The 12,588-nt window shown below is 44.8% G+C and overlaps 1 protein-coding gene across 1 annotated transcript in view; it reads right to left on the bottom strand.

Moving 5' to 3' along the window:
* TP53I3 (tumor protein p53 inducible protein 3) overlaps nucleotides 1-6,168 on the bottom strand; it is a 159,022-nt gene extending 152,854 nt beyond the window's left edge. The window contains exons 1-2 of the mRNA XM_085610595.1: nucleotides 6,086-6,168; nucleotides 5,886-5,984 (exon numbers count right to left, since the gene is read on the bottom strand). Of these exons, the coding sequence (XP_085466721.1) occupies nucleotides 5,886-5,892 (7 nt within the window). The 5' untranslated portion in view covers nucleotides 5,893-5,984; nucleotides 6,086-6,168. The remainder of the gene's footprint in view (nucleotides 1-5,885; nucleotides 5,985-6,085) is intronic.
* Between the last annotated feature and the right edge of the window lie 6,420 nt (nucleotides 6,169-12,588).

Genomic DNA, 12,588 nt, shown 5'->3' with positions numbered 1-12,588 from the left:
TTCAATTCGGGGGTGTACCAGGGAGAGGGGTTAACTCTCTTGGTACGTTTAAGGGTGCTGGATCTCGGTAGGAGGCAATCCAGTGATTGGGTGAGCCATGTATTGAATTCAGTGTTGGCTGTAATGGTGTTTTGAGAGGGAGGGGGGATATCTTCCCTAAGTTTGGCTGCCCATTCTTCTGGGACCAGTTTGTGCCAGCGTCTGATAAGAGTTCTGATTTTGGGCGGTTGGGGTGGAGGAATATTGATGTGCCATTCGAAGGGGACCAGGAAATGGTCGGTCCAGGGAAGAGGGAAGTGAGCGCGGGTATTAAGGTCTTGAATGTTTGTGAAGATGGGGTCAAGTAGCTGTCCTTTGTCGTGAGTGGCCTGTGGTTCTTTAAGCAGAGACCAGAGGAGGAGATGTCCAGTAAAAATTCGGCTGCCTGAATGTCGACTGGGTCCAGAAAGTGAAGATTGAGATCCCCTAACAAGAGGTAGTTAGAGGTAGTTGTAGACTCAAGAGTGACATGGTCGATGAGCTTGCTGGGGAATTCGGCGAGTAGGCCGGGGGGGCGATATACAAGCAGTCCCGACAGGGATGTTACTGGTGAAATTTGGATGGTGAAGTGGCAGCTTTCGCAGTCTTTGATGTTGCCATCTAAGATTCTGCAGGTGAGGGAATCCTTGAATATTATGGCTAGGCCACCTCCTCTACCACGCGGTCTATTCAGACAACAGATTTGATAGCCCGGAGGGAGCGCGTTGACAATGTCAGGGCCGTTGTTGGGGGTGAGCCATGTCTCAGTGAGAAACAGAATGTCCATGGCGTGGTTTGAGATCAGGAGGTTTATTTCGTGGGCGTGTTTAACAAGCGACCTGCAGTTGAGTAGGCCTAGCTGGAGGCCACCGCGTTCAATATCTGCGCCGGGAGGATTACAGAGACTGCAGCCGGTAAATGGATTATCGCCCATGAGGGTATAATTGCAGGAGGGATGTTTTAGTGTATTCAGGGCCAAAAGCCTATCTCGGGTATAGACAGGGCATTTCTTGGGAGAAATGGGCATAGGGCCTGGGACCGTCCGGGCCCGGACGGGCCCAGACGGGCTTGCCTTTGGCGCGCCTTCGGCGTGCTGGCGGCGCGCCCGCTGCGCCCATCCGCTGCGCGTCCGAGTGCTGCACATGATTTTATGCCGGGAGAGGGTGTGGGGGGCGTGGCCTGATGAAGTGGGCGTGGCCTGTGAGCAGGCTCGCTCGCTGATGGCGGTGATGGCGATTTCCTACCCCGTGGCAGCGTTCAGATCGGCTGCACGGGTGTTAGGGATTCTGGATAAGTGCCCCAACCAGACTAGTAGGTGAGGGAGAGGTGCGCAATTATTAAAATCAATTTAACACACAAGTTTTAAAAACAGTTCAATTTCGAGCAGAGCTCCCGGCTGTGCCTCAGGAGTATAGGATAACATTCTCCCTTTCGCTCTGTGACCCTACCTATACCTATAGCTGGGCTCATTAATTCTGGTCACATGGTATTTTCGAACCTATCTACACCCAACTCCGAACCGGTGCCACTGCGTTTTTAGGTCTCGCGAGCCAAAGGCTCGAAGAGACATTTTATATCTGGGCTTCTCAAAGTGCTGCCGTGGCCTAAAGCTACAGTGCACGTGAACGTGCACGCGCGCAGCGCCATGTGTCTTAACTCCGTAGCGATCGTAATCACGATCACTTTCACTTTCGCGGGCTCCTCTGTTGCTGGCATTCCCCCCTCCCTTCTCGCCCAGCCCTTCTTGTTATTGTTGGTGCCGGCAAATATTACACATCTCGTGCTATTATTCATACCACAAACACATGACTTCTCCATCCTGGCTCGCTAAGCATCCTCCCCGGTGGCTTTCTCTCACTCGAGTTAAATAAATCCATGTTATTGTCCTTTCCCTCCTCCTTGCCATTATGCAGCAAGATAGATGGTTTCGCTCCAAGCATGCCGTTCCACAGCCGTGTCTTCTTGTCTGAAGCGCACGGATAGAAATAACTTTTTAAGTCTTTCGGCAGCGCGAGGAGCGCATGGAGTAATGGTGTACAGCGTGCATCCCTTTTCCGAGAGAACAGGTAGTACTGGAAGACAGACAACCTCTCGCCTCCGAATTTTTTTATTTTGGGAATATCCAGAGTGTACAGAAGCAAGCTTCATGTTGACTGCGTTCGTCTTTATAACGCATCTTCAATCACCGTCTCTAATGCGTGACTTTAACGGATTAGCAATAATTTGTGCTCCCCGACATGCCAATGAGCAGTTAAGTGCATCAGTGCTAACAGTGCGGGGACTCTGTCTACCCAGCACATCAAAGAGTTGGGAAATCCTTTGATGATGTGCTCGCATTAGCGCGCGCTTCATCAGAGAGGTTTTCAGGGGGCCTAAAGCCTGCCACCATTGTCAAACGTGTCAGCTTAGACCTTGATCCCAAATCAATACTTCCTATACTCCGGGCTCTGGGCTTCCTCTCAGATATCCCACGGCGCGCGCGGTCCGCTCCTGGATATGGATATGTCTTACATTTGTCCTGACTGGAGTGTCTGGAGTCAGGCTGCATCCCCTAGGGTGATTTTGCTTCTATTTCTCCTTCCGCTCGGTATTCAGACAGCCAGGACCACTGCAATACCTGCTTTTTTTTGGGCCCCACACAGGGTCACACTAGCCTATAGGACAATAAGGCAGTGTCCGGAGCCAGTCGAACAGGTCAGTGTGTGGGGTGTTCCTTTGGAGTTTGTTGGCCTGTTTTATGGTCTGCTAGACCAGTGTTTACTATTGGTTTCCGTGATAGATAAAAAATGGTATGCCTGCAGAAAGCACATACAATAGCAGGCCGTCTCCCATACCTTGCACGATACTTTTTCAGTGCGTCTTTTCATGTTCAAAACTTCCCCATTTTGCAAACGGGAAACTCCTTCTTTTTTCTGCCTTTATAGCCAATTTAATTGTATCTCCTTTCTGGCTGTTTTTTTATTTTTCCCTCTCTCACTCTCACTCTCAACTCTCTCTCTCTCTCACTCTCACTCTCACACTCTCTCTCTCACTCTCTTTCCCTATTTCTTGCCCCCTCTTCATTTTCCTACATAGAGTGATCCCTTTAAATTGGCAGTTCGACCTCCCACCTAATTTAATCCCATTTACTCTCTCTTTTCTACCCCATTTTATTTCCAGGGTATTTTATACGAGCCCCACCTTCTCTCCCAGAATGCTCTTCTACTGATTGAATAGAACGTAGGCCCAAAACCCTGCAGAGCCCTCTCTCCGTGCAACGGAATTGATTAAATTAACTTGCTCCATGTGCTTCTGAAGAGCGGACATGTGCCCGTCCCTGGCAGCAGGTCATTAATTCTTACTGGTAAGATTTTAAAGTGAAGAAGAGGGGCGTCTGCCTGTGCAAGGAAAACTCATCGAGTTCATACAGTCTGGGCCATGTCACCCTCCCCCTCAACAGCTTTGGAATATTTTTTTTGCGTAAATGATAACATATTATCAAAGCATCGCATTATGGTCGTGACTGCGTAGTGCCCTTGACAGAGAAACGGAGCAGGCTAGTAAGACAACATGTCTGATGGGAGAATAATGTCATAAACTTCTACGACAAATCCCGGGCGCTCTATTGTTTAGCCTCTAAATGTAAGTATACTCACGGCAGAGGCAAGTCATGGCCAGCATCTCGGTGAGCATGATGAGTTAAACAAGCTACCAATTTTTCGACATGAAATCTGGGGTCAGTTGCAGTGAAACAGATTTTTTTTTAGGTCTTTTTCTTAGGTTACGTTTGAAACATCTGTGTTATTACACCCTATCGTCATACACATAGCAGTGATTACTAACACCTCCAAAGGTATGTTCAAGTCTCAACCTTTTTCATCCTCTTATTAATTCTACCTACAGTTTGCTGCTAGAGCACCATTGTTTTACTATCTCTGGGTGAACACCAATGGCCCATTTCTGTGGTATCTGTGGTTACACATATAATACCACACCCCTGCTGCTAGCGGGACACAATAAGCCTACTACTATGGTGTTCAAAGTTATCCTTGGGTTGTGTTATCTCTGCTTCTGGGAAATTTATAGACGCACTACTTTAGTCTGTGGTCATCCAGGGGTCATGCCTCCTCGAAAACAGGATGACATCTTAGTTTCCTGTCCCAGCAGGTGCCTGTTGACTTCATGGCTTCCACGTTTACCAATTCTGATTGGACCCAGTCCCAGTGCCACATAAACTTACCCAGTTGGTGGAAGACAGATGACAATTGATAAGGACGTTTTGGAAATGACATCCAAATGTGACACTGCTCCTCACAAATCTCTCCGCTTCAACCAATTTTAAAAGTTCAGCAAAATGTTTGATGTGATTAGTTTGTAACACGCCTCGGAATCTCATCACATTACCAAAGTACTTTTCATATACACCGCTATTCAAAAACATCTATAAGCCATGTAAGCCCTCCAACTAATTGTGGACTCTAAAGAATTTGCATTCTCAAAGTCATCTTACTATTATGTATGGCTCTCATTGACAGCAAACATTAGGACTAACCAGATTTTAGAACTGGTTATTCTCTGATCTTATGAAGTTACAGTTGGAAACAAGCATTTGCAATGCAATAGGTCTCGCATTTACGGAGTTTGAGCTATTGGCATTATAAATAACAATGCCTTTTATTTATGTTTTGGTTCTTAAAACATAAATAAAAGCCATTGTCATTTACAATGCCAATAGCTTAAACTCGCGTACATGCGAGACCTATTGCATTGCAAATGCTTGTTGAAGTTTGTGGCGGGAACAATGCAGCACCTATTTTCAATTTAAAAGGATTAGAGATTAGACTCGCATTTGTACAGAAGATGTTACGATTTACGAACAATAACAGATATTTTACTTATGTGGTATTAATTTCCTGCAATATAACCAGAGGCGCCAAAGTACATAGGCCGATTACAAGTGCAGGGCGAAATTCCGATCCCTGTGCAAACACGTGCTTATACGGTGAAGTGTTCTTACTATTTACCCTACAGCCGGCTAAATAGCAGATTACGAACTATGTGGCGGGCGACCGGATGAGTAGAGCCCCCCGAGGTTTACCAGGGGAGAAGGATCCGAGCACATACCAGGCATGCTGGGCAGATGCGTTAAATTAATTTATAGTCGCTGAGATCAGACGCGCACAGAAGGGATGGTACCGCCTGGTCATAGCGCAAAATGCACAACATAGGTGGTCCATGGTCCTCTCTCGCCTGGAATCCGAATGACTACATTATCTTTTTTACTTTTTGTTTTTTATTTCAATCTGTCTTTTCCTGTTTATCAAGAGCAAATCACAAGTACAAAGCAAAGTATCACGTTTAATCAAAACTATGGTTGCAAACGGACTAAACAACGAAATACAGTGTCGTTAGCACGTACTTGTGACATACCCAAAATGAATAAACATTAGTTTGGTGGGGGGGCATCATAAAGTGCCTAAAAATAAACTTCGGAAAAATGCAATTTCTTACAAAAATATGTGCAGTGAAAAGTTCGCTCACGGTCAGTGGTAAAGCACTGACAAAACAACGTGTTCGACAAGAACGGGAAAGTGTATTTTTCATGTGATGTTGTATACAATCGAAGAACTTGGTGAGAGGGTGTGGCTTAACGGCTAGAGCGGTCAACCTTGAAACTGGGAAACCAGGTTTGAATCTGGCGGGAGGCTCAAACATGCTGTCATTCTGGGCAAATCACTTCATCTCCCCGTGCCTGAAAATGAATGTGTCCATCTGGAATGCAACTGGTATAAAGCGCTCTGATACCCTAGGGTCGAGTTCGCGCTATATAATACAGCAACAAACAACAACCTGCAACTGCCTGGCACAGTTGCCAAAGAAAGTCTTACCGCACATCTCGCCTCTTCGTGTAACTCAGATGTCCGGAAAAGCTTCGCCTGTCAGATGTGCATCGGGAAGAAGTTTCACTTTGGCATACTATGCCCTTCCTGCATGGAAAGCAGAATAAACCATTTCAATTTGTAGAAAAGGGGGAATACGTTTTGTAACTATAAAGTTTGCAGACTATGGAGATAACATTTACACTTACCATACAATAATTTATCGACAAACATTACTTGTTGGTTTGCTTCAAGGCAGATATTTCCTTCGTTTCAAGTTCAGACGCTCTTCCAATTCACCCTCTCGTGAGACGGCATGGTTGCTTCCTGTTCAGTTTGCCTCATTCTCAACTCACCTCGCACAGCAAGCAGAATGGGCGCGCCCGCATCTCAGATGGAGAGGTGGATACATGTTCACTGATTCTGTATTATGATACTGACATTATTTTTAAAAGACATGAGATAGCAAGTCTCCCTTGGCGCAATATGGAATTTATTTGTATCCAGCGGTTTAATTTTTTTAAAAGATTCAGAGCATGCTATCTTCTTTTATGTCATTTATTTGTCTGTTCTGTTTCAAGTTATTTTTATTTTGTCCAGTTTAATTTAGCGCCATCTTGGCCAAGGGTATTAAAGCGCTTTACATGAGCCCCAGATTACATTACATTTAAAAAAAAAAATCATTGGGAGAGTAATTTACTTATAATAATAGGATGTTGAGCTGAGGCAGAAATCTGGTCCCCAGTTTCAAGTTCCAAGCATTCCTCCCAGCTTGTTTTGTGTGTTCATGTACCACACTAAGTGGCATGGGTATGCCCAGACGTGGGTCCCTTGCTCACTGTGCAACGCTACACACAACTGAGGATCAGGGAGAATACCAATCTTGGGTTGCTTTTGTTTCGGTTCAGGCAGGACCTGGCCTGGCAGTTCCGGCTGGACTGTTCCCATTGGTGCATGGCAAAGACTTATTTGCATATGGCTGGGTCCAAACTGAGGTTTCATAGTGGGCAAAGAACGTTGGGTTAGAATGCTAACCAAGCAATTGCATGCTTAGACGTATTGCAACATTCCTCCCATTACCTTTTGTGTGTATGATGTATGGCCCTAGTGACAAGGGTATTCCCAGACGTGGGTCTCGTACTCGCTGTGCAACTGGCACCAAGCTACACCCGACTGAAGAGCCCCAATTAGAGTGAAACTGGCCTTGGGTTGCTTGTGTTCTGGTTTAGGGAGGACCTTGCCTTGCAGTTCGAGCTGAACTGTTTGTGTTAGAGCACGGTCAAGACTGATATGCATATGGCTGGATCCAAACTGAGGTGGCATGGTGGGAAAAAGAACAGATGGGTTGGAATGCTCCCCCTAGTTAGACTTATTGCAAGCATTCCTCCCACTGCAAGGATTCCTTACTTTTGTGTTTGTTTCAAGGTCAGCAGTTCTGACTGTAAGCCTCTGATTGGTATTTTGAGGCCAATATAAGCTCTAAATTGCACATTTTGTTAGTTTGATTAATGTTTTGTTTAGTTAGTTGTCTAGTTAGTGGGACTGGAATTATTAGGACAGTAAAATATCATAAGAAGTTCTGGGTTTTGCCTAGTTTAGCTAAAGACAGCTCACCCTAATCTATTGCTGGATATGCAGACGAGGCAGCTAGCAAAAAGTAGTCATTTGGATCCTTCTCAATACCGAGGTGGACAACAGTGTTGGCTCTTGTAGTGAGCCGCTCGGAAACATGTAATGGAGCATATGCATTTCTCACACACCTGGAGGCAAGAGGCAGCTGAAGCACCACTCACAAGAGACTCCTAGCGCTCTCTGGAAAAAGGTGGTAGCAGTCGAAGAACTACATTTTTCAGACTTTGTGACTCTCTTTTTGTGCCTTAACAAAGGGGATCCTAATGAAAGGGTCCTACAAGCGGCATCGCCCCTATCTCCCAAAGGAACAAAGCAAAAGGAGCTGATCCAATCAGAATGGCACTTGCCATCACCTAGTCACAGATGAGCCAGGCCTGCTGGGCACCACATGCAAAGACCTATTTCCCCCACTCTCACTGTACTTCAGCCATGGCAGATGACTAACAAAATTGGAACTGTCAGTCGCTAAACTCTAACATCGAGCAAGCTGTCAGATAACCAGACACTGCACAGGACATGCCAGACATTGGCACAATCATCAGTAGGGCACTGCCACCCTTTAGTGAACTGTCAACCCTGGCCACAGTTGCCTCAAGGTGGAACACATGACTCAGCAGGCTTAAGAACTCATTTTGCACCACTTGCAAAATGGACCAGATTGTGAAGAGGTCGCTGTTCCTCCTTTTTCAGGTGAGGTGTTTGAAAACCTTCCTAACAAAGGAGATGGTCCTGACTACCAGGCTGCTGTGGATGCACTTAATGCTCATTTTGATCCTCAAATCAACCTGGGCTTCGAGAGATTTAAACTGCAACCGGTTGAGGCAGCAAGAGGGTGATTCAATAGTTTGCTTGTATGTAAGCCTAAGCCAGCTGGCCAGCACATGCATTAATTACAACCCTGTAAAGGAGGTCAGTGCTCAAATAATCTAGGTATTTCGCATTTCCATAATATTACGTTTGGTGCTACGTGAACCTGGCAAGACAATGACATTAGAGACCATATTGGTCTGCTCCAATGAACTATCAAATAGGCAGACTGAACAAATGGAAGTGACACTGTTGGAAGTGTCTATGAAGTCTGACTACATTGCACTTCCAAAGGTGAAAGAATTTGATGATGCGATGCATAGGAGAGGAACACCCCAAACAACTACCAGCGCCGCACCACACCCAGACTGCGCAGCAATTGTGGACTGGAGCCTGACCCATTAGCATGATGCCCAGCACAAGGCAAGACGTGCTCCAAATAAGAGAAGTTGAACCATTTTGCACATGCACACAAGGGTAGCAGAAAGCATAAAATGAACTCTAGCGGGGGATTAGTCGTGCTTTATAAATCCTGATCGATTGATTTGAATTTATTTTGAAACCTAGATTATTTCTGTTTATATAAGTGATACGGGCCTCCTATATTTGTATAATATTCACATGTAGGACCCTTCTACGCATCTTGATTGACATTTTCTATATTTGATATATTACTGAGATGGAGGAATCAGAGTCCCACGTCCCTCTCATTCGCTCTCCCCTGGTGGGGATATTAGTGATTTGGGGGCGTATGTATCAAATTCCGTTATTGCGATTCTCAAATAGCGATTTTTAGGGAATCGCTATTTGAGAATCGCAAAACGGGATGTAATAAAAAATTCGCAAATGTTTTGCGATTCCATGGCATTCTTTAATTGCGATTAGCAAATTGCTAATCACAATTAAGAAATACCTTCTCATTCATTCCTATGGGCTAGGAGGCCCGTAGGAATGAATGGGAAGACATTCTCAATTTGCGATTCGCAATTTGAGAATCGAAAATGAGAATGCAATTTCAAGGGTGCCAGGGTGTCAAAAGGACACCCTGTTGCACCCCTGAAATATGTATGTGTGCACATGTGGTGCACATACATGTCCTAAGGGAATGTATGCGCGTCACATGGCACTTTGAAAAATGCAAAAAAGTGCATTTTTCAAAGAAATTGCAAATTACCACCAACTTGAAGTTGGTGGTAATTTGCGATTCCTTACGGCCAATTCGCACTTTTTCTGTGCGTCATACATTGCATTTAAGGAATCGCAATTTGAGATTCCTTAAATGCAATCGCAAAATAGAGAATCACAAATTTTGCGATTCTCTAATTTGCGATGCCCTTTTGGGATGATACATCCCAAAAGGCTTTTTCCCGTTCCGAAACGGGCCGATTCTGAGAATCGGCCCATTTGCGAACAGGAAAAGGGCTTGATACATATTCCCCTTGATTTTTTAGACAGACTAGGTCTTGGAAGGTAAATTGTAAGGCGAACCATCACCCACCTACCTTGGTGGCATGCTTCATTCATCAGAAATTATTATACAGACAAATGGGCTCCCTGACTACAGGCAGTACTATTCAGGTGCGTGGCATCCATGTGAAGCAGACGAAAAGTCCCTGTACCTCTGCAACAAAATAATGTTATTCTTGGAAGGCTAGAGGAATGATTAAAGGTAATTTAAGATGCCTAGGAGAGTTATTACCTTGGTCATCATGAAAAGGCCCCATATAGGGTCCCCGGCTTCCGTAGGACTTGGATCCCTGTAGAAATTGATGGATCACCCATAATTAAAATACAATACAAAATGGCATGCTGCATTCACACTAGAGGTCATTCATGCAATTAATGCTGGATTGATCATGGTTTGCCATTGAGTTCTTGGTGAGGTTAGCACTGTAAGGTATAGACAATATTAGGTTCATATATACGAGACAACATTAAAATGAAGCTAGATGCTGCAAGTCATATACCTCCATGCACGTGTCTTGTGCCACAGCAAACTTGGAGAAAAGGTTCACTGCAAAACGCACACAAACAAGGGTAACAGACATATGGGCTGTGTAGAATACCACGTCACACTCAGAATGCAAACATTCTTACCCTGAATCAGTGAGAGCTAGAGCTAATGGAGTGTACACCTGAAGCTCAAACGGCTGTAATAATGTATTGATTGTGGTTTTATCAGGGCCAACACAAGTAGAGCTCAGTATATTCACATCGCCAAAGGGACCATCCTAATTCCATCCTACAATAATGTGTGTTGCCCTTCGATTGTTAAAGATTAGGGATTGTGTGCATGTTTTAAAGAAGGAGAACATAGGCAAGTTAATGGGTGGAACCCCACCCTTCCATCGATCTGTGACACATCACATCATGACGGCATCACCCATGTCGTGGAGTACATGGAAAGTGTCGTTTAGACAGCTGTCAGTGCAGTGTTTGCTACTGTAAACGGCTCCTGCCAACAGCAATCTGAGCATCCTTGGAAGCCAAAAAAAGAATGTTTCTTTGAAGAAACATTTTCTATGTACGCTACCGCCTTGAAGTCAATTCAGGACAAAGAACCATCCATAAATGTATGTGCATAATTTCAACTTGCTAACTAGTTGCGTAAGTGTGGAATGAATCTTAAATACTAGTTACACCATTCAGCCGGCCTCATCTGCTGGGAGGGTATCCCATTGGCTGATCTATCCTGTCCAATGAGATGGGCTATCATTATGAAACACTTATTTGCAATCAAAGAATGTCATCATTGAGTCCCTCTGTATGTGTCTTGCGGCAATACATCCATCTTTGTTCCTTGTTAAGGAGGGTCTGTTGGATGGTAGGCTTTTGACACTCTCTGACTTTTCCCAGGACAACCCACTCTATGTCATCCTCAGTGCGTTTATTCTCCAAGTAATGGGTAGTCATTTTAGCTGAACACCACTTACAATTTATATAACTGCGGTTTTCCCCTATACAGATGCAAACCTTCTTGGCGGTAATACCTATGTATCTGTTTAGGCTTGGTTACTTACCCGTAGTACGGTATGAGTCTTCTGATGACTGTTTTCATAAACCACAATGTCAATACACTGAAATATGTAATAGGCAAGTGCCCTCAAGAAGCTGCCACTTTCTCAGCTGGAAAAAACAAAGTTATAAAAAACCTGGATGAAGTCTTCAGAGGGTTGAGGAAAACCAGTAGTCCGCAATCCAGTAGTGGACTTACTCAGAAGCAAGGAGTCAGGATCAGCAAGTCGAGGGAGTGAGGAAAAAAGCGAAGGAACACACCTTTGCTGCAACAAACCTTCCAACAAGACTGAAGCCTTTAAATAGTAAAATAACAGGATAAGGAAATGGCAAATATAGAACTGGGAAAACCAGAAAGGAATCAAGGAGGAAACAGACATGATGAAAAAGTAGATGAAACAGGAACATAAACCTGAAGCGGACTAGCTACGGAACAGCTTTAAAAGACAGCTGCAAAGCAGGTGATTGCCATTTTGGAACAGGAGGAGCATGGAGCCGCACCTATGGGACCAGGACCACTATGGAAGGCAGCCCCAGGTGAGCGAAACTCAGAGCCCCAGCTTCGGGCTTCAAGTTGCCTTTCCTGAGGCCCAGGAACCGCAGAACATGGCAGATGCCCAGGTTGCCTAGACGCCACCACTGCAACAGTATCTTAGACCGCAGGGTCAAAACATCAGCTAGATTTTATTCTCACTATTATAATTCATGTGAATACAGATTTCCCATGGTCTGTCAGTTTCCAATACAACGTTCTTAATGGCACACTTGAATGGACAGACTGAACATCTACCACACAGGTAGGGTAGTTTCCAGTAACTGGAGGGAGGACACGTAAGGTGCCAGTCGAACTTAGGGGTGTGTATGACTGATTGTAGCCATTTATAAAAAGAAAACAACTATTTGCAATAAAGTGTCCTGGCGCTAAAGGGGAAATAAAAGGCAGACAATAGACCCTGCAAGGTGGCCTTCCCAAAATTGGATATAGCTAATAGTGATGAATACAGGCCCCAGCTAGGCCCGCAGGCCACAAGGGTTCGCTCTCCTGCAAATGGAATCTACAAGGAAGTTGGCACGGAAACTGCAAAGTACAAAGACAAAGTTTATTAACCCTTAAGGGTGGTCCTACAATCCATACAACACCCTTCAGTATTGCATAGAGTAGCACAAAGAACTTGCGTACACGGTCCCCTTTTATACACAACAGAGGGGCTCATTAGTGGGTGGATACAACATGAGGCAAAGAATATTACCTTTTATG

This window comes from Triturus cristatus, chromosome 6 (genome assembly GCF_964204655.1).
Source record: "Triturus cristatus chromosome 6, aTriCri1.1, whole genome shotgun sequence".
Classification (NCBI taxonomy): domain Eukaryota; kingdom Metazoa; phylum Chordata; class Amphibia; order Caudata; family Salamandridae; genus Triturus; species Triturus cristatus.
The sequence above is the reverse complement of the archived record's forward strand: the minus strand, read 5'-3'. Positions and strand labels throughout refer to the sequence as shown.